General features: G+C 39.2%; 1 protein-coding gene across 1 annotated transcript; it reads right to left on the bottom strand.

Moving 5' to 3' along the window:
• Positions 1 to 695: 695 nt before the first annotated feature.
• prmt5 (protein arginine methyltransferase 5) lies at positions 696 to 20,318 on the bottom strand. Its single transcript, XM_056241135.1, has 16 exons — positions 20,171 to 20,318; positions 18,263 to 18,381; positions 16,625 to 16,710; positions 16,113 to 16,247; positions 14,247 to 14,359; positions 13,992 to 14,041; positions 13,731 to 13,894; positions 13,498 to 13,659; positions 13,314 to 13,391; positions 11,352 to 11,410; positions 11,111 to 11,233; positions 10,380 to 10,555; positions 10,087 to 10,290; positions 9,866 to 9,976; positions 4,177 to 4,241; positions 696 to 1,420 (listed from the first exon to the last, which is right to left on the bottom strand). The coding sequence occupies exons 1-16, from the start codon at positions 20,266 to 20,268 to the stop codon at positions 1,268 to 1,270; spliced, it is 1,896 nt and encodes a 631-aa protein (XP_056097110.1). The 5' UTR covers positions 20,269 to 20,318; the 3' UTR covers positions 696 to 1,267.

The raw sequence follows: 20,318 nt of genomic DNA, 5'->3' as shown, positions 1-20,318 counted from the left end.
GCATACGACAATTTGATGTTTACATAAACGTTGTTTTTTATTCAGCATTAAAATTCAAGTTCATGTAAAAATGTTGGGTCTGTTTGAGCATCCCGACCAGCACAACACAACAACATTGGCTTCACGATCTCAGATATTCACTACATGATTATCCAGGGTATCTGCAGAATTGTTATTTATTAAATCAAATGTAAACCTTTTTAAAGACCTTCTACCGAGGTGCATTCCCCTTCATACGGTGGTATTGGTACAGGTTTTACGCACAATTCGTTTTTACACAATTCGTTTTTTTCTGTCCTCATATTTAAGACCCCTTGAAAAAATACTTTTCTTATACCGTTTAAGATTCTTATGGCATTAAATCTATATATATATAAAAAAAAACAATGTTAAGAATTTAAAACGTTTTTTAAGACGATGCATATGGAGCATGAAATTATGACAAAAAGTCTTTTTATAATAAGTATATCAGTTATGATTTACAATTAAAAATTGATAAGCAAATTCATCTTTAACTTTATTTTCGCACTTTTTTTGGTGGGGAAAATAAATAATACTCAAAAATATAGAAGTGTAGAGGGGTGGAGAAAGAGTTTGTAACCATAACTCTACAAAAGCATACAAAAAGAACTTGGGCTCAACCAAGGGCTTGAGGTTGGAGCAGTGCAATCATAACAAAGAGAAAGATCATCACATAATTTTTTATAATTTTTATTTATTATTATTCATGTTGTAAGACGTTATCAGGAAAAAAACTGTATAAAAGTATGGAATAGGTTTCCTAACATGGCCTGACTGGGGACATCATACTATGATTGTTCTAACCATGGGGCATCGCAGGGCATTGGTGGGCAATAGGGAAATATGGCTGATGTATTATGTACGATGTCAAAATAGACCACCTGACTTACATAATCAGCTCTAGAAAATAATGGTCTTCAAAAACTAACAGATTTTTTTGTTAATAAGTGCCAAATACTCTTAATTTTTTTTTTCCAAATATCAGGTGTTTGAACTAAGAAAGAGCACCATGACAATCGCACTTTGCTTTAAAGGATACCTCGTAAGTGCAGTTTTAATTTCCATCCTTATGAACATTACAGAAATGACCAAAGATACACCGCTGTCATGTAGAACAATCTCTGTGAGTGTAGGTGGGCCCTTGAAACAAGATATTTAAACCTGCCACTAGACTGAAAAAAAAAAAACGAACAAAAAAAAGTCAGTGTAACCCCATGTGCGAGTAGATGTCAGTGTGGGAGTCTTGCTACAGGCCGATGGTGTAAGAGCGCCCGGCGGGGTTGTGAATGGCGGAGCATGTAGGCTCGGTCACAGCCCATTCATACCAGACCTTCTTTCCATTGTTACACCTCCAGAACCTCACGCTCACGTTATCACCGCAGGACAGCGGGATCGGCTGCTGCACGGGGGGAGAGAGGGAAAGAAATAGGTGTTAGGATTACATTCCCAACGTGACTGTACGCTTTAGCGCATTAACTGTAGAGTTGATAAACTGCCACGCTTTGACAGTGCTTTACTGGCTTCAAACCAAAAGTTCTAACTGTATTTATGTCCATGACGCACTTTCTTACCAAATGGTATTAGAAGAAAATGCATACATTGTGTGATGATTTAGATAGCAATGGAGGACTGAGATGAAACACAGCAGCATTAATACAGTATCAGTGTAACTGTACAGTTAGATAAAAGTCAATTATAAAGATAAACTGACTGCTAAGATGAAGCTATGTGAAAAATGCACTCTTTATTGTTAAGGTAGCATGGCATGCATACTTTCAAGAGAAAACATCCCAAAACGCCTAGCGACGAACGGAAATGATGAAATAGGAAAAGTTCATGCTTTGATGAATAGAAAGTTCAAAAGCATTTACATTGCATAACATTGTAAATTAGTGCTGTCAAACGATTAAAATATTGAATCGCGATTAATCGCATTTAGGCATGTGTCGGTATCAAATTTTCATGCTGCGATATACGGTATTATCACGATATTTTAATTGCACAAGAGAAACGGATGGATTGGGGGTATCTAAAAAAAAACAACTTGCATCACAATGTGCTATTGTGATTGTCAAAACATTTGGTAACTAAACAGAATTTTATTAGGTTTAGTGACAACATGTTACAATGTTTACATCATGTACAATGGCTGGTAGGCTACTGTTTGTATAATTGCTTAACACAATTTTCACGATTTCAATTCAATTCTTGGATTTGATTTCAATCTTGATTCAATATTGACTCATTTGGATAAATATTAGGTAGGCTACAGTAGATAGCCTGCATGTTAATTTTTCTCAAGAAAAAATATATCTCACATAATGCTGTAAACATACAGAGAGAAATTAAATATAATGCCGTTTTCATTATAATAACAATTATATAATGACACAAGTAAAAAATATAATAAATAGGTAATATAGTCCACATATTTAGCAAAATACTCCGCTATTTTTTCTAGTCAACTAACGTGCTGGTCATTAAATGGCTTTCCTTAGGTAAAGGTAACATTCTGTGACATAATTGTTCTCCTGCAGTTTTATTGACCTCTTTCCGTGGTTGAAAAACACTGATTGATCGATATTATGTATGAGGCATATACCTTTCGGTAAGTTGTACTGTATCTTTAAATAAAAAGAAACAGATGATGCGCTACAGTCACGTCACATTTACAAGCGCCAAAATGGTATTTATTGTCTGAATTTCGTAATAAAATGGACAGAACCTGAGAGCTGATATTTTTTTGATATCAAAAGTAACCTGCTCTGTCTAGTCTGTCGGTGTCAGTGTCCTCTTTGCTCCGCGATTTTTCTCTGCGTGAGAAAATGGATGCGTGGCGTGAGAGCGTTTGAAAAGTGTCAATTGCGTGAGTCTCAAGCTGAATGCGTGAGAGTTGGCAGCCCTGCTTTTAAAAGGGGGATAAATCGTCGGCAGTGTTCCTTCTTCCGCCATGCTTTTTCTCAATGTGAGGATTGTTTACATTAGACTAGAGTGCGCACTGCGCGCATGCACACAGTGCTTAACATGTGGGGATTGTTTACATCAGAGTGCGCACGTGTTTTGCGCAGCAGTGTTTTTTTAAGCGGTTGATGCGTGTTCTAAAAATCTACATTCGGATCATTTATTTTTCACGGTATTTTGAAGTGCCCGCGATAACAATATCGTGCATATTCATTACCACGATGTATCGCATTACCGAAAACCGGCACATGTCTAATCGCATTATGTCATAATTAACTCGCAATTAATCGCACATTTTTATCTATTCTAAATGTCTCTTGATTTCTTTTTGTCCCATTATTTTTTCTCATTTTAATGCTCTTATCAACATGGAAAAGTGGATCGGCTTGCTTTGTGCAAATGTTTTTTATTGAAAACAACATTGGCATTTACTGTGTTCAATTTCACACTAACATTCTCACTTGGAGCAAATAATCTCTCACACAATGTAACACTGTCCATCAATAAAAGGGTGAAAGAAATACTGACGGATGGGGCGGAGTGGTATTTCAAGTGGTATTTCAGACTGGACGTGCTGCGATGATAGCTCAGTTCACAACGACAAAACACACAGATCACTTTGGTCTTGCCATTTGGCAACTTTTTAAAAGTAAACTTTCCATTCAGAATCTTATTGGCATCCATTTCGGCGTCTCGTGCTCGTCATCCACTCAAAACATAACGCCTCGCAAGCCCAAACAAGTGTGTGCAGCGCCGGCGTGCCTGTGGTTTTGTTTCCGGTCTAGCTAGATCCGCTTGCGCTTTGGTCGACGAAGCAACAAAACGTCCTCGCGCGGGTGCAAGCCATTGAAATGAATGGGTTTCATAGCGCAGCGCCACGCATGCCGCGTCCTGTCGCAAAAGCATGTGAAAAAAAACTACAAAGTTTGATAGGCCAAAAAGACCGTTAATCGCGCAATAAAAAAATTGACACCATTAATAACACGTTTAACTGACAGCCCTATTGTAAATGTCTTTCCTGTCAGTTTAGATCTTTTTAATGCTTCCTTGCTGAATAAAAGTATTAATTTCTTTCTACAACCCAAATTTCTTTCTTCTTTTTGAACCCAAAGTTTTGAACAGTAATGTATGCTTGCATTTCATTAAGTAAAAAAAAAAAAAAGTTAGAAAAAAGGTCTACTGTCTTGCACTTACTTTCAAAGGGAACAGGATGGGGAACCAGGAGAACATCCCAGGAGAGTGTGTTTCAGGTTTTATACCTGCAAAGATGAAGAAAGAGATATTAAGTGTGTTGAAAGTACCACACTGACAGCACTTTTGTTCAGTAAATCTGACTTGATACAGACAATTTAAACACTTTATAGCTACAGTTTGATGCATTCTGTGTAGATTATTAACCATTTGGATGTAAATGTGATCCACCCTCATGCAGGGACGTGGGAACTATATTGTGAGAGGGGGGGCGGGGGCGGGGGGATTTTTTTTAGTGTAGGCCTAGGCTGTGTTATGTATCCTGATTGACTTTATGATTAGTTAAATCTGTTTTGCACATGCATCGCCACAGAGTTAACCATTTCAGACAGTACCGGTCAGCATCTGTCTCGTTCACTTCACGTCTGTGGGCGTTACGCACAGCTCAGTGTGGCCGCTCCAATTTACCTTCAATGAAATCTAACCTTAGTGTAATTGACAGAAATACTAAAAAATATTTTGCTACCTAAAAGTTAAATAATTTTAATAAAACTCAAGAGATGGTGGATGTGTGAAATTTCATGATTTATGAGTGACGTCGTCTAGTAGAATTTTCTAAAAAAATATTTTGCTAAAAGTAGTGCCTACCTAAATATTAAATATAAAACGCATGTGGACTGATATTTTTCCAATGTCTGTACTCCTTTATTAGGATGTTCTCCTGGTGACATGGCTGCTGGTGACACTCACCAGCAGCCATGTCACCCTGTAGCCCAAGACTGGTTCCCCACTGAAGCTAAGCAGGGCTGAGCCTGGTTAGTACCTGGATGGGAGACCTTCTGAGAAAATCAGGTTGCTGCTGGAAGAGGTGTTAGTGTGGCCAGCAGGGGGTGCTCACCCTGTGGTCTGTGTGGGTCCTAACGCCCCAGTATGGTAATGGGGACACTATACTGTCAAAGAGCACCGTCCTTCGGATGAGACGTTAAACCGAAGCCCTGACTCTCTGTGGTCACAAAAAATCCCAGGATGTCTTTCGAAAGAGTAGGGGTGTAACCCCGGCATCCTGGCCAAATTTGCCCAGTGGCCTCTGTCCATCACGGCCTCCTAATAATCCCCATATATATATACCAATTGGCTTCATCACTCTGTCTCCTCTCCACCAGTAAGCTGGTGTGTGGTGGGCGTTCTGGCGCAATATGGCTGCCGTCGCATCATCCAGGTGGATGCTGCACACTGGTGGTGGTTGAGGAGATTCCCCCTTCTGTGTAAAGCGCTTTGAGTGCCGAGAAAAGCGCTATATAAATGTAATGAATTATTATTATTATTATTATTAATGGAGTTTATAAACAGACGTTTCAATATATTGGTATTAAATGCATTTTCTGAGAATTTATATTGCAAGTTTTTACTGCAAATGTCGAAATGCGCGCTCTTTGTTCCATCAGTGCTCGAGTCACCATATATCGGAAAACATTTGGAATGGGCGACATAATTCTTTCTGACCACTTATTGTTTTGTTTTAAGTAAATTTCGTTTTGTATAAATTGTATCTTCATTTTAATCAATGTTTTCATCAACAAATTGACTGGATTAATAAATAAGAAGCAAATATAGTAGACAATAGAATTAGGTCACAGAGGCGCCGACGCGTGAACTGGAGCGCGTCTCATAAATGAACCGAAAACTGACAGAAAACACTATTAATAAACAATTTAAATGTTTAATGCATAATCCTTACTTTGGCCGGTTCTTTGTGGCAAGCTTCATGCGTGCGTTGAGATGCGGAATAGGCAATATAAAAATGCTGTAATTATAAAAGGTTTCTAGGATATCGCTTGTTTTTCTGTTTACATTTCATGTTGTGACACTTCTCTTCTTTCGAACATAATGCTGCTTCGCCAGAGCGGCCAAAGCTTCCCCGTACTCTTAGACAAGCGTCCTCGACAGGGCCAGAGCTTCTTTGCAGCTCAAGTCGGCGGCGGTGTGAACGTTATTGCTTACGCGGACTTTTGGGACTCAGTTTTGAACCGGTGTCAAGGCGCAATGAATGAAATGCACAAATGGTAATTAAATAGAACCCCTGAAATGAACGAGGGAGAGCTGTGTTTTATTTACACAACATTTCATCTTGTTTGGAACATGAAAATTCATAAAATGAACGAATATAATGGCCCTATTGATATAGCATTGACAGTCAAAACATTTAAAGCTATGAACATGCTAGACACATACGCTAGCACTCAAAAAGAAAAAAATAATTCATGCATTTCCAAAGGTGGATCTTCTTTCAGTTGTTCGACTTATAAAATTTTTTATCAGAGTCGAGACATCGATTTCATCCAGGAGATCACTATGGGCATTCATGATGGCCAATTGCGTTAGTCTCTCCTGTGATATGGTGTTACGCAGCCAGGTTTTCAACCTGCGCAAAGCCGAGAAGGAGCGCTCTGATGCAGCGACAGATATGGGCAGGCACAGGCATAGTTTGATGAGCTTTTCCACCTCTGACAGCATGGAACGGGTTTGTGGTTGCATGGTTTGGAGAATGGACACAACATCCCGAATTGTGTTAACTTCACGCCCTGTACAGATATCCCGCAGTGTGTCCAACTCATGACTTAGTCGCTCTCTTGTAAAACCGGTGAGTTTCAGTGAAGTCACATTAACTTTTTTTCCTTGAGCTGCCTCAATGATCGCCTGCTCTCGCCCTGCAGCAACTTGGATTCCAACCTGGTCAAAACGCCTCTCCACTTCTGAGCGCACCAGGTCCAGCGCCTCAAACATCTCCCTTTTCCACACGTTCGGATACACTGAATACAGAAATATAACATAAATAACCTTAGCCTACTACAACTGAAAAGACCAATTGTGTATTTTTTATTACAAACATTTACCCTCCACTTCGCTGTACTCTTGGTCATTGGCCTCCGCCACTTGTGTATAGCGAAAGCGTGCAGGTGTCTTGCTGCTGCGCACTGGATGTGGCGGCTTCAGGCCGTAACGCTCTGCATATTGCTTGGTCTTGGCCACAAGGTCAGTGATGGTTTCATCCTGTCGCAGTGTGCCCAGTTGTTTGCAAAGGAGTTTGCCAGCTTCCATGGATCCTAGAGCTGTGACTTTGGTTCCTTGAAGTGATCGTGCCACTGCTTCACATGGGGTAAATAGGGTTACGGAGGCAAACAAGCCAAACACTGTGCGCATATTTGTGGCCTTTGTTAGCAATCCTGCAATTTTGGCACGGGTGTCCCCTTTCACCGCCTTGTCACTCTCCAAGGTTCTGAAAGTCTGTATCATCTCTCCGTAGCAGGCCAGCAAACGTGACAGTTCTGACGCACCACCGAGTTGGGCAGAGGCCAAGCAAATTCACAACGTCTCCGGCTCCAAATAGGGACTGATACAACGCTTTTCTCTTTGCTGAATCGTTGATTACAACAGTGACTTCACGCACAAAGTTTAGCGTATCAGCAACAAGACGCACTTCACGAGCCACTTCTTGCAGCACCAGATCCAGTGAGTGATTTGCGCAGTGGACAAAAACCGAGTCGGGACATACTTCCTTCAGTTTAGCTTGCACCCCATTGAACCTCCCTGACATGTTACTGGCTCCATCAAAGCAGTAGCCCTTCAGTCGCTCCAGTGGCAAATGGAGGCGCACCAGGACATCCTTTTTGCACTGAAATAAGATTTCAGCCGTTGTGTCAGGGGGATTGTAAAAGCCAAGATAGAAATTTTGAACTTCTAGGTGGTCATTGCTAAACTGCAGACTGATTGAAAATTGTTCTTTGCCACTGATATCTGTTGTCCCATCCGCAGTTAATCCAAAAAAGTCGGTTTTTGATGCTGTTGCTCCAATTTTTCTCAATATGTCATGCGCAAATAGCTCCAGAATCTCATTTTGGATGTTGTTTGACATCCAGTTGTCTCTCCTTTTCAGCCACTTATCGAGGTCAGGATCATCGCGCACTCGCTCCTGCATTAGCTGCCATAAGACTCCATCCCGATTGGCATCCCCTCTCAGTGGAAGCCCCTGGCGCCCCAAGAATCTTACGCAGCTGAAAATAAGTTCGAGGATTTTCCGCGCTGTTCTCTGCTCCTTTGCCTTGGCTTCAGAGAGTAGGGCATTTATTGGAGTGTTTTTCAACGCTGCCAATCTTTGGGTTGCATCTAAATGAGTTTTAGATTTCTCGTGGTCTCTGATTTTCTCTGTTGCTTTTTTCCAATTTGAAAATCCCTTATCATTTAAAAACAAACTGTCGGTGGTTGGGCACAGCAGTTTACTTTTAACAGCCGATCTGCACACCCCACACACGATGCCATCACTGGCCGAAATATATTCCAGCCACTTCCACTCTCGGAACCAGGAGTCCCTACAGCTGCGTGCGAAGCTCTCCCCACTTTTTTTTTTGACTGGAAAATTATAATCAGGCGGAGGCCTGAAGGACTGTGCTCCTGCATCTGCTTTTTGACTATCAGCGTGTGGCGACGGGGGATGAGGGTGGCTCGTAGACGTAGTGAGGGTGGCGGTGGTGGGTTCATTCATTTGGGTCAGCTGCCGCTGCTCATCCCGGCGGCTTTCTGCTGGTGGTGCTACACATAACGATGAATCGGATGTCAAATCCAGTGATGTTGCCCCCCCTTCTCTTATTCGCTTTGCTGTGGGAGCTTTTGAAAAGAAATTTGAAATCCGTTTGTGTGTCATTACCGAAATGTTGCTTTCTTCACTAAGAGGATAAAATCATATTCTTCCGGGACTCGATCGCGTCCTTAAATTATGTCTCCGCTGCGACTGCACATACAACATATAACTGACCCCCCAGCTTGAGTTTTTCTAGGCAACCGCTATGTGTCACTTTCTGGTTTCCATGGTGACGCGCATCATTGGTTGTCACGTGACACACCGCAGCAGCAAAAGCGCCGATGATCTGCTTTTATGTCATTTTTCCTTTTTTATTCAGAATATTCACAAATGTGTTAGCTATGGCATGAAATATCTGATATTGCGATTGTCAAATACATGCAAGTGGAAGTGTATTGTTTTTTAAACACCTTTATAACGATCGCGTTAGTTCAGCACTGCAGTATGCGCGATGGGCGCCTCCATAGTTTGTGCCGCAGACGCAGTTCAGAGAATCGGATCTGTTGGATTTACAACACGTGAATTAATCCACTCCCGAAATACTTAAAAGTAAGTGGCTGGTGAACTGGGAGAAGAATAGAGTAAACTTTAAAGTTACTTACACAATGTGTGTCTGATATGAATAAAACGTGTCGAATTATAATGGAAAGGATTATTACTACCTCTTCCATAGACATCAGTCTGTATTTTACAAACTCTAACGTTAAATGTATTGTTTTTTTAGTACTTGGGTGAATTTAGGGAGGGGGAGGGGGATGGGGGGGCAGCCCCCCCCCCCCCCGCCCCCCCTGTTCCAACGTCTATGCCCTCATGTAAATTAGATTTTAATGGCGATCAAGTTAATAAGCAATGATTCTTAATTGCCCTCTCCCAATAACCATGCCAATTTGTGGCCATTAAAATACTCAATGTGGTAACCCAGAAGTTACTTTGTTTAAATATGAATAGTCTGGTCACGCAGCAAGTGTGAATGAACAACACAAGCCTTACATTGTGAAATGTGCCTTTAAACTGACCCCGTGTGCGCCACAAACACTGCTACTACATGAGACTTACTGAGTGTGACATCTTTGTAGAGTGTGGCCTCGAAGTATCCAGCAAAGCCGTGAAGCACTGAATTACATCCCACGGGGAATCGTAGACATTGATACCGGTTATTATTCATATCTGTGCAGGGTATAAACCAAGAGTTTAAGGCTCCGTAGAAAGTGTTAAAAAAAGACACATAGATGCCAAGAAGACCACCCTCTAGTCTCTGTCTCTGCATGATCTCATACCTGTGGTGGGGTGTACGAAGGTGAAGCATGGCTTGGGGTCTGCAAGTTGGTGGAAGTTGTGTAGTCTGACAACATACGGTGTCTCAAAATGACACTCTGGGTCTTTGTCCCGTTCCCGACAGCCTCGGACTTCATTATATAGTTTAGATGAGGACAACGGAGCCAAGAAAGACGTGTAGGAGCAGGGAATGCTCACGCCACCATCTAGGAGAAAAAAAAAGACTTTATGAGCTAATCAAGAGATGTAAAATAGGGTGAATTAAAACAAAGACAAACTTGATATCATCCCAAACCTTTGAGGAAGTGCTGGGCTCCATCAAGGCACTCGGGTGAAAGCTCATTGTCCCCGAATGACCCTAAAAGCTCGCTCACAATGATATCTGCTTTCTCTGGAGCCGTCCATTCCCTCATGTCACATGACACAACAGTCACTTGATCACCCCACTCCTCAAATTTCCAGTTCTCCAGCCTGAGAAAGAGAAGGGGAAAACAAAGCTCTGCTGATTTCCATAGAAATTATTGCACTTGAAATCACGTTGTTATTTTTTTTTATCTTTGACTGCATACTGGGTTGAAGTCTAATTTCAGTGCAACCTTTACAATTTTAATTTTGCACAAAAACCCCCCCAAAAAACCCACACACGTCACCTTTAAAGCAAACATCACATTTGCTTATTCAAAAAAGGTTCTCATGTATTCAAGAAATAGAAGTAACCTGAAAGTAAATAGTTAAAAATGCATATCATTTGAGATCATGTGACAATGAAGACTGGAGTAATGGCTGCTGAAAATTTAGCTTCATCACAGGAAAAATAATTCTGAAATATGCTAAAATAGAAAGCAGCTCTTTTAAATTGTAATAATACTTCACAATATTGCTGTTTTTATTGTATTTTAGATCAAAGAAATACAACCTTGGTGAGATTTCTTTCAAAAACATAAAAAAATCTGTAATTCTAGTATTTTATTGTTAAGGGAAAGGGAGAAAGGATGAAAAGTCACACTTCAGTGTTAAGTTACTTACGTGACTACAGCATTAGGGTTCTTCTCAACAGCATATACACGCAACTTCCTTTTAGCCTGGTTTGCCGCACGAAGTGAGGCGTTTACCAGTGGACCACGACCTGCACCTAGTACCATCAAAATCCTGAAAAGAAAACTCAGCGTTGACAGTCTGCCAAGCAAACATCATATCTCTGCAATTTTCTGCCTAGTTCATTAAGAACTGACAAAGGGGACACCTGGTAATGTGTGAAGTAACTTACTGCACATTGGTTTCCATCTGCTCTTCAGGAACTCTGTCTAGCAGACATCTATATACAGCCTGTCGGATAAAATAATTCACCACAATTAATCAGTCAGTCAGTCATATTTATTTATAGAGCACATTTAAAAACAACAGCTGTTGGCCAATGTGCTGTACAAGTGTAAACGGGTATCCATAAAAACAGAAAACAACAGATAAACAATGCACAAAACAATACAATACCACTACAGCCGCTTGTGACCATAAGCAGCAGTAAATAAGTGGGTTTTAAGCAACGATTTAAAATCAATGTATGTAGGTGCAGTCTTTATATAAGATGGCAGATTGTTCCAAAGCTGTGGAGCGGCCACTGAAAAGGCACAATCTCCTTTTAATTTTTGGCGTGTCCTCGGAACAGTCAGCTGTAGACTACTGGTAGACCTGAGATTTCTAAAAACATTATGGTGGGCTAAAAGGAGATCAGAGATGTATGAAGGACCCAGTCCATGCAATCCCTTATAAACAAACAACAGTGTTTTGAACTCAATACGATGTTTAACTGGAAGCCAATGGAGAGAGAACAATACTGGCGAAATATGTTCTCTTTTCTTTGTTCCTGTTAGCAATCTAGCAGCAGCATTTTGGACCAGTTGAAGACGTGACAGAAGGGACTGTGAGACACCCAAGTATAGTACATTGCAGTAGTCTAATCTCGATGAAATAAAAGCATGTATCACAGACTCCATGTCTCTGGGTGATAAAAATGCCTTCATTTTCGCAATATTCTTTAACTGATAAAGCAACTTCTGACCACACCATTGATCTGTTTATCAAAAGTCAAAGCAGAGTCAAAAATCACACCCAGATTTCAAACATGTGTATGGATATTGCCAGATAAAAGTCCCAATTTACTGGCGACAACCTCTGTAAACTTTGATGAGCCAAAAATCAGGACTTCCGTCTTGGAATCATTTAACTGAAGGAAGTTGGCAGAAATCCACTGTTTAACGTCCCTCAAACAATCAAATAAACACTGCAAGCTAGAATCATCCTTTGGATGTAAAGGAACATAACACTGAGTATCATCTGCGTACCACAATTAATGGATACAACAGTGGTAGTAACAACCGTTCACGCTAGATTTTTTTTTTCTCAAGTGGTGCCTTTCCATCGCTACAACGAAGGGTGCTGGTTCACAACTGTTCACAAGTTTAAGGTCAGTAAGATTTTGTTTCTGAAAAAAAAGGTTTTGCTCAACAAGACTGCATTTATTTGAACAAACATAGTTAAAACAGTAATATTGTGAAAAACGATTACAATTTATAATAACCTTTTTCTATTTGAATATATTATAAATTTTAATCCTGTGATTGCAAAACTGAATTTTCAGCTTGATTACTCCAGTCTTCAGTGTCACATGATCCTTCAGAAATCATTCTAATATGCTTATTTGATTTGGAGCTCAAGAAACATTTCTTATTAATCAATGTTAAAAACAGTTGTTCATTTTTGTGGAAACTGAGATAATTTTTTTCAGGATTCTTTGATTTTCTTTTTAAATAGAATTGTTTTTGTAACAATGCAAAAGTCTTAACTGCCACTTTTGAAGATTTTAATGTGTCCTTGCTGAATAAAAGTTAGTTTCTTAAAAAAAATTAAAAATAATACTGACCCCAAACTTTTGAACGGTATGTAATTCCTAAGGTGCTCTGATCTGTTTTTAACACATTTCTGTGTAGTTGCTCAGGTGTTTCCTTATTACCCCAAATAAAAATATTCCTCCTCAACACTATTATATTGTGATGATCATGTTTGGCTGAGTTCCCTCCTTCAATGCAAGTCCATGGGATTTTTTTTGCCCATTTTATTGATAATTAACATAAGCTCTAATGATGCAACAAACAGCTCTAATGAAAATAACTAACTGGTGATCAACTGATGATAAGATTCTGCTTTCTATTAGCAAGTCCTTTGAACTCACCTGTTGGTACTGAGAATATTTGATCGGATCCTTTTCAAAAACTTCATACGTCTGTGATTCCAAATTGTCCATTAAAGGCTGACAAAACAATTAGGCATCACATTAGTATAATCGAAACCAAAAGAATCAATATTGTGCTAAAAAAACCGCACAAGGCAAACAGTTTACGCTTTGGCAGACGCACCTGCAGTGGTGACTGTAGGTAATCTTCATAGCCTTTGGCGAAGAGCTCGTAGGCATTAGGTGCTGGACGGTTTTGGTTGAGGTACTCTAGATACTGCAGATACGAGCGCAAGTCTTTCTCACTATGGCGGTTCGCCCCTGTGAAAATAAACTGAGCCTCCAGCTGAGGAGACCTTAGATAGTTAGATAACGCACTGAATCTAATGAATGTGACATAATATTGGTAACATTTACCTTGAAGAGCCGGAAGAGAACTCGCTGGTGGGCTTTTGAAAGGACCGGAAATCCTTTTTTATTGGTTAAAAATATGCTGGTGGGGAGAATGGCTGCTTTGATCGGCTCTCCAAGCCACTTGTCGACCACCGTGTCAGATGGCAGGTCTTCTCCGATCTCAATTGCTTCACACAGAAGAAAAAAAACTGAGTGTATGCATTCACAGCTTAATTTTTAATAGACAATTATAAGCACTGGAAATTTGATCTTTTATGCTCTTACCGAGGCAAATCCTCTTGTTATAGTCACAGAGTGTTCTGAATGAGTGCCACCTGAAGAGGAAACGGGAAATGAAATGAACAGAGGCCGAATATTGCTTTGTACTTCATGCAAGTGTACTAGCGATTTAATCTCACAGCAGACCCAAATATAGACTAGGAGAGACTGTCACAGTCATCCTCGATGGGATGTTTCATTAGATAACTTATTTAATATCTACTTTTAATTGAACAAATGGCTTTGTTTTAGCTGTCTCACCATCCCCAGGTCTTCTCATCATTGCTGCCATCGTCTATTGGTTTAGACGGCTCGTTCTCAATGAGATCTTCACGCGTGTCCTCAGCAGCCAACAGTGGAACTCGTATCCAAAACTATGTAATTAAAAACAAAATCACCATTGAACTAATTTATTCCTAATCAACAAAGAAAGCAGCATTACAAGCAATAAGACCAACCAACTGAGAAAAACCCAATGGATTTGTTTCTGCTTGCACACTGATGCATCACAAGAGGCTTAGCATTATAATTGAATTGATACTGTGTCCTTATTGGAACAGAGGTTGTCTTCGTATTTTGAACAAATGTTTCTAATAACTTACTTTCTAATAAGCAAGCATGACAGGAAAATGTCTGTCCTGAATGTACATGAAGTGTGGAATTAATGGCATTTAGACTATCATTACAAATTATAAACAACTAATGCAGTCAATTAATTAAAAAATTTATGATATGCAGAATTAAATCACATATTAATATTTATAATCGATATGATCCTTCAAAAACCATTCTAATATGCTGATTTGGTGCTCAAGAGACATTTCTTATTATTATTATCATCAATTTTGAAAACAGTTGTGCTACTTTATAGTTTTGTGGAAACAGTGATACATTTTTCAGGATTCTTCTATGAATAGGAAGTTCAAATAAACAGCATTTATTTGAAACCGAATGCATTAATTTTGTTGGTCTACATCAAAATAATCAACAAATCTGCTTAGCTTCCTCTGTTGGGCAGATCTCCAATAAATGGTCCTCGTTTCCATCCGACTCTTGATTACATCTACAACGATACTGCAGTGTGTTCGAAGGAGCCCAATCAGGTTAAGATATTGTACACGTAATTTGTGACAACAGTAGGTTACAGCAAATGAATATCTGCCTATTGACTTCAGATTAGATGAGATGTAGACCATTAATATTCTGGCAATTACATCAGATCTTAATGTTTATTCAGTGTCCATGAGCACTGCGCTTAAAAGACAGTGTTTCAAATTACAAACAGCCGATTTTGGACTTATAAAAGCAATTATTTGAATTTAGACGGCACCTTAAGTTCTTAAAGGTTGTATCAGTGATTTCAGGCCCAAAAAGGCCCAAACATAAATGATCACATTCATCTAATCTTTCCTAACGATCCGCTAGCTGCCCGCCCCATAAGCAGGCCGTCAAAAAAACGCGTCTCTGTAGCAGCCTAGGCTCTGAGATCTGCACACAAAAACAATTGGTTTCACCAACCACTCAAAACCAAAATAAATAGTGTTCCAACCAATCACCGATAGGGGGTGGGTGTTGTGAGGTTTTGCGCTCATGCACGGCTGCACCTGAAGTCGGAGCTGAAGAAGAAGCCAGCGTCTATCAACGAACTCATGTCGGTGATTGGTTGGAACACTATTTATTTTGGTTTTGAGTGGTTGGTGAAACCAATTGTTTTTGTGTGCAGATCTCAGAGCCTAGGCTTCTACAGAGACGCGTTTTTTTGACGGCCTGCTTATGGGGCGGGCAGCTAGCGGATCGTTAGGAAAGATTAGATGAATGTGATCATTTGTTATCATTTAATTTTTTTATACAATTAAGCACATGAATGTGTTAATCTGATAGCCCCTTTAAGTATTGCAAAAGGATCTGATCCCTTGACCTTTATAGATAATGCATACAGTATTGTTTAAAAAAAACAGATGGACAGCAAGCAAAAATGATAATTGGTCTATTTACACCACTAATAAAATTTCCATCAGTGGGCAGCAGCCGGAACGAAGATTGTGTGTAAATCATAGGCCCAGGGTGTATACATAAAAGAATAATGGTGTGTTTCGGAGCATATTTGTTTTCATTCTATGCCATTACCATGCAAGAGTGATGTCCTGTGTGGATGTGGTTGAGCAGGATTCGAGCCAGGTTGGCATAGTGCGGACCCCTTAGGGGGATCATGAAAGCTGGCAGCCCGAGATAAGCACAGAAATTGAGCTCCTGTACCACCGCCTGCAGCAAGGGCACAAAAGACATTAGAAGGAGAGATCACATCAAAATAATCAACAAATCTGCTTAGCTTCCTCTCTGTTGGGCAGATCTCCAATAAATGGTCCTCGTTTCCATCTGACTCTTGATTACATCTACAATAATACTGCAGTGTGTTTGAAGGAGCCTAATCAGGTCAAGATATTTATACACGTTTATACACGATATATAAACAGGTAATTTGTGACAACAGTAGGCTACAGCAAATGAATATCTGCCTAATGAATTCAGATTAGATGAGGAATGTTTAAAGAATTTGAAAAGAAAAAAATAATATATAAGGACCTCAAACATATAGATAATTACAAAATAATAATAAACAGAAGACAGTGTGAACATACTGCTTCTGAATTCCTGCGCTCTGTGGTCAACTCTGAGTCTGTCTCAATCCAGGAGGACAGCTTTCCCACGATAAGTGTGTTCCAATCTAATGAAGAAAGAATGTTATTCTTATTATATTCTTAAGAATCTTATTATTACAAAGATTTAATCATAATGTCTAAGCGTATGTAACTCTGTAAATGTAATTACACAGAGTATCATGGATAAATGTAAAACATGTTAGTTATTCAAGCTTTAATTTCTTAAAAAGGAACTTAATGAGAAACTGACATTAAAGGGGTCTTATCACACAATCTTTATTCCTATTATTTTGTCCCCTGAGGTTCACTTAAAATTTAGTTAAGGTTTTTGTGGCAAAAAATAGTCATGATTTAGGTTTCATGACTGTTTTCCAACCTCTTTTTGACCCTTAAAATTTAATAATTCACTTTTAAGTTTCTCTTTGAATGTGACATGTGACTTCACCGCCAGGGCACAACACTAAGGATTTTTCCACTGGCCCAAATTTTTTACTTGTCCTGACAAAATGTTCACTGGCTCCACCACAAAAAAGTAATAAATAAATTAAATAGGCCTAGTTATTGTCTTCATTGTTTTTGACCCATAATCTTATAAGGTTGTGTGACACCAAAAACTACAAGCCTAACTCAAATATTTAAAATATTGTTAAAAACAAGTAAACTGTCAATAATAAAATAAGGACAAATAATCAAATTACAAGCAATAGCACAAATACAATAGAACAAACATACAAACACTGCTTTTCATGTTTTCAGTTAAGTCTAACAGTACTTTTCAGGTAGAGAAAAATAATCAAATGTAAAATAGCACAGAATAGTCTTCACTGTATACATTATACATAGATTAATCCTTATTAAAGTTACAAAAGTGATTCAGTTAAGAGCAGAGAGTGATTTTTTTTTCTTTGTCCTTTTTTGTTTGATTAAAATTAAAACAAAGACAGCAGCAGGTTTATTGGGCTGCTGTCACTTTAAGAGCTGCATGGATCCAATATACTGTTACACATGCGTTTTATTTCTCAACTGTTTAGATTCATTTAAGATATAACAGAATCCTTTTACTAGGATACTCGCCGAGACCGGCAAGACGATGTGAAAGAGCTCAATTCAGCATTCGGATGCTGTCTGAGAATCGGCTTTTTGGGCACGTGCTTCGGATGTGCGCACACACAAAACTGCTCACACTGTGGAATTGAGTTCTCTTTCATGTCTTTTTGCACTTTAATATTCAAATTGGCAAGGTGTCAGGATCTGGTGTCAGGATTAATATCTATACAATTTCCTCCAAATTATCTTACTGCCACGGGGCAAGTTTCGGAACACAGACTAGTCATCATTGTTGTGTAAACGTGAGCGGCCACATGCAAGTGATTTCTTCTATCTGACATCAAAAAGATGCTGATGTTTTTGAGTTCTGAAAGTTACAATATGTTTTCATTGATTGATATCTATGATATACATAATTGATATACGTGTACATGGATATCCATCTTTCATAGATCAAGAAAAATTTCTCATGACATGACCACTTTAAGAAAGTTTCTAAAAACAAAAAGTGCAATTGACAGTGTGCTGCATGTAAATATTCACTCATGCAATAGTTTCTTTATATCTCACCTCTGCCACATAACAGTAGGTCAGAACGAGTTTGGGCTCCGGGTCGTGACTTAGCAGGGTCCAGTTCAAACTCCCGACGGAACCGCGGGTGGAACAACGGCATGCACAGGAAATCAAAGCTATAGGACAGAATGACATGTATTTAGACAAACAGGCACACAAAGAAAACAGATATTGGCTGCATGTTATGTTTAAATTAATAGCAAAAGTCTTCAATGGGGAGAGGTCTTTAAATTTTGTTTTGGACTTCGGAATCAATAAAGTATTTATTTTTCAATTCAGAAACACCAAGCTTGTTTGGTATTACAAAAAGTTTATAGAGCGATACATCATTGGTGTTATTCAGCTGTCAAGTGATCATCAGTCATTACAACCTCTCCCCATCAGGCTCACAATCCCATCAGTCGATGAGGTCAGACCTTTTAATATAATGCATTACATGCATCTCTTTTCACCTTTCCCCCCACAAACCCATCTTATGGAATAATCCAGATAATTAGAAATAGATCATTTTTTTTAAAATAAGTGGTTTAATAATAATAATTAGTTACATTTATATGTCTCATTTCTCAGCACTCAAAGCGCTTTACATAAGGGGGGGAAATCTCCTAAACCACCACCAATGTACAGCATCCACCTGGATGATGCGAAGGCAGCCATATTGCCCCAGAACGCCCACCACCAGCTTATTGGTGGAGAGGAGACCGTGATGAAGCCAATCAGTATATGGGGATGATTAGGAGGCCATGATGGACAGAGGCCAATGAGCAAATTTGGCCAGGATGCCGGGGTTAAACTCCTACTCTTTTTACGAAGGACATCCTGGGTCATTTTAATGACCACAGAGAGTCAGGACCCCAGAACGTCTCATCCGAAGGATGTTTTAATAAAACATAACTTTTGTTGCTGATCTATTAGACCCTAATGGTGACATTCTGTCATTTGAAAGTTTTATGAATATCTTCCAATATCCTTTCCCGTTTAAAGAATTTTATTCTGTGATAAATGCTATTCCAAGAGGCATAATGCTTATGATGAAAGCCTCCCTTCCTTACCCCAGAGTTATGCTCTAATCTCACTTATGCACTATCTCAGTTATGTTTGGGAGGTGTTCAGCTTTTAAGTAAAGAATGTAGCCTAATAATACATTTATTCTTTCTCAGTCTCAAAACTCAATTACTCCAAAAGGAAACATTTTGGTGGGGTCTATAATAGATGACATTCAGTAGAGGAAAACTTGGTTATTACCATACAAATAATGCATACCCAATAAAATTGTGCATTTTAAAATCCTACATAAAATCTAGCCTAGCCTTACAATGCTATCTTATCAAAATACTGCGATGTAACTGATATATGCACCTTTTGTAAAAATAAATAAAAGTGAAGACATTTTTCATTTATTTTTTTCTTGTAATGTTTCATCACTTTTTTGGAATGATTTGAGTTTCTATTGCATTTCTAAAGCTAATGTTAATTGTAGTCTTTGCAATCACCTCCACTTTAAATAACAAATGAACTGAAGCAGCATGCATTAAATACTTCTGCCACAATTATTGCGCTGGAAAACGAACAGGTCACATCAACACGATTGAATAAGTCCATTCAAAAACATCTATAAAATAATAAGGCGAACCCATTTAATTCTTAAGACTCATTCTAGAGATATCCATAAATGTTTCAAAAGAAAGCCATACGCTACTGGCAAAAATGATGTGCAGACTCATGTGTGCAATATAAGCAGATCTGAGGAAGCCGCTAAGCTAGCAAATGCTCGTGTGCACTATGGTGTGCATCACGTGCAGAGACCTAGCCGAGTGAACTTCAACTGAACACACTTCACTTTATATAGGTTCAATTCTGAAATATGTTTTCTTAGTTACTGCTCCGAAAGCTCCCCTTGCTTACCCTAATTTGGCGACCGCTGCGAGGGTATCCGCCACTTCGGGAACACAACTCAAATCTCTCCCGCAGGAGACCCTGCTACCTGCACTGCCGGACGCCATCGTTAGGAGACTGGATGGGAGGGAAAATTAAACTGATAGAGGACTATGGT

Source organism: Rhinichthys klamathensis, unplaced genomic scaffold, assembly GCF_029890125.1.
Source record: "Rhinichthys klamathensis goyatoka isolate OS25496 unplaced genomic scaffold, OSU_Roscu_1.1 h1tg000631l_1, whole genome shotgun sequence".
Taxonomy (NCBI): Eukaryota; Metazoa; Chordata; class Actinopteri; order Cypriniformes; family Leuciscidae; genus Rhinichthys; species Rhinichthys klamathensis.
Note: the sequence above shows the minus strand (reverse complement) of the source record. Positions and strands in the feature narration are given on the sequence as shown.

Coding starts and splice junctions, on each gene's coding strand:
- prmt5 (XM_056241135.1), bottom strand. CDS start 20,268: ATGGCGTCCGGCAGTGCAGGTAGCAGGGTCTCCTGCGGGAGAGATTTG. Junction 13,660..13,730: donor TTCTCTTCCGGCTCTTCAAG/GTAAATGTTACC, acceptor AGGTCTCCTCAG/CTGGAGGCTCAGTTTATTTT. Junction 10,291..10,379: donor AGCCCAGCACTTCCTCAAAG/GTTTGGGATGAT, acceptor TTTTTCTCCTAG/ATGGTGGCGTGAGCATTCCC.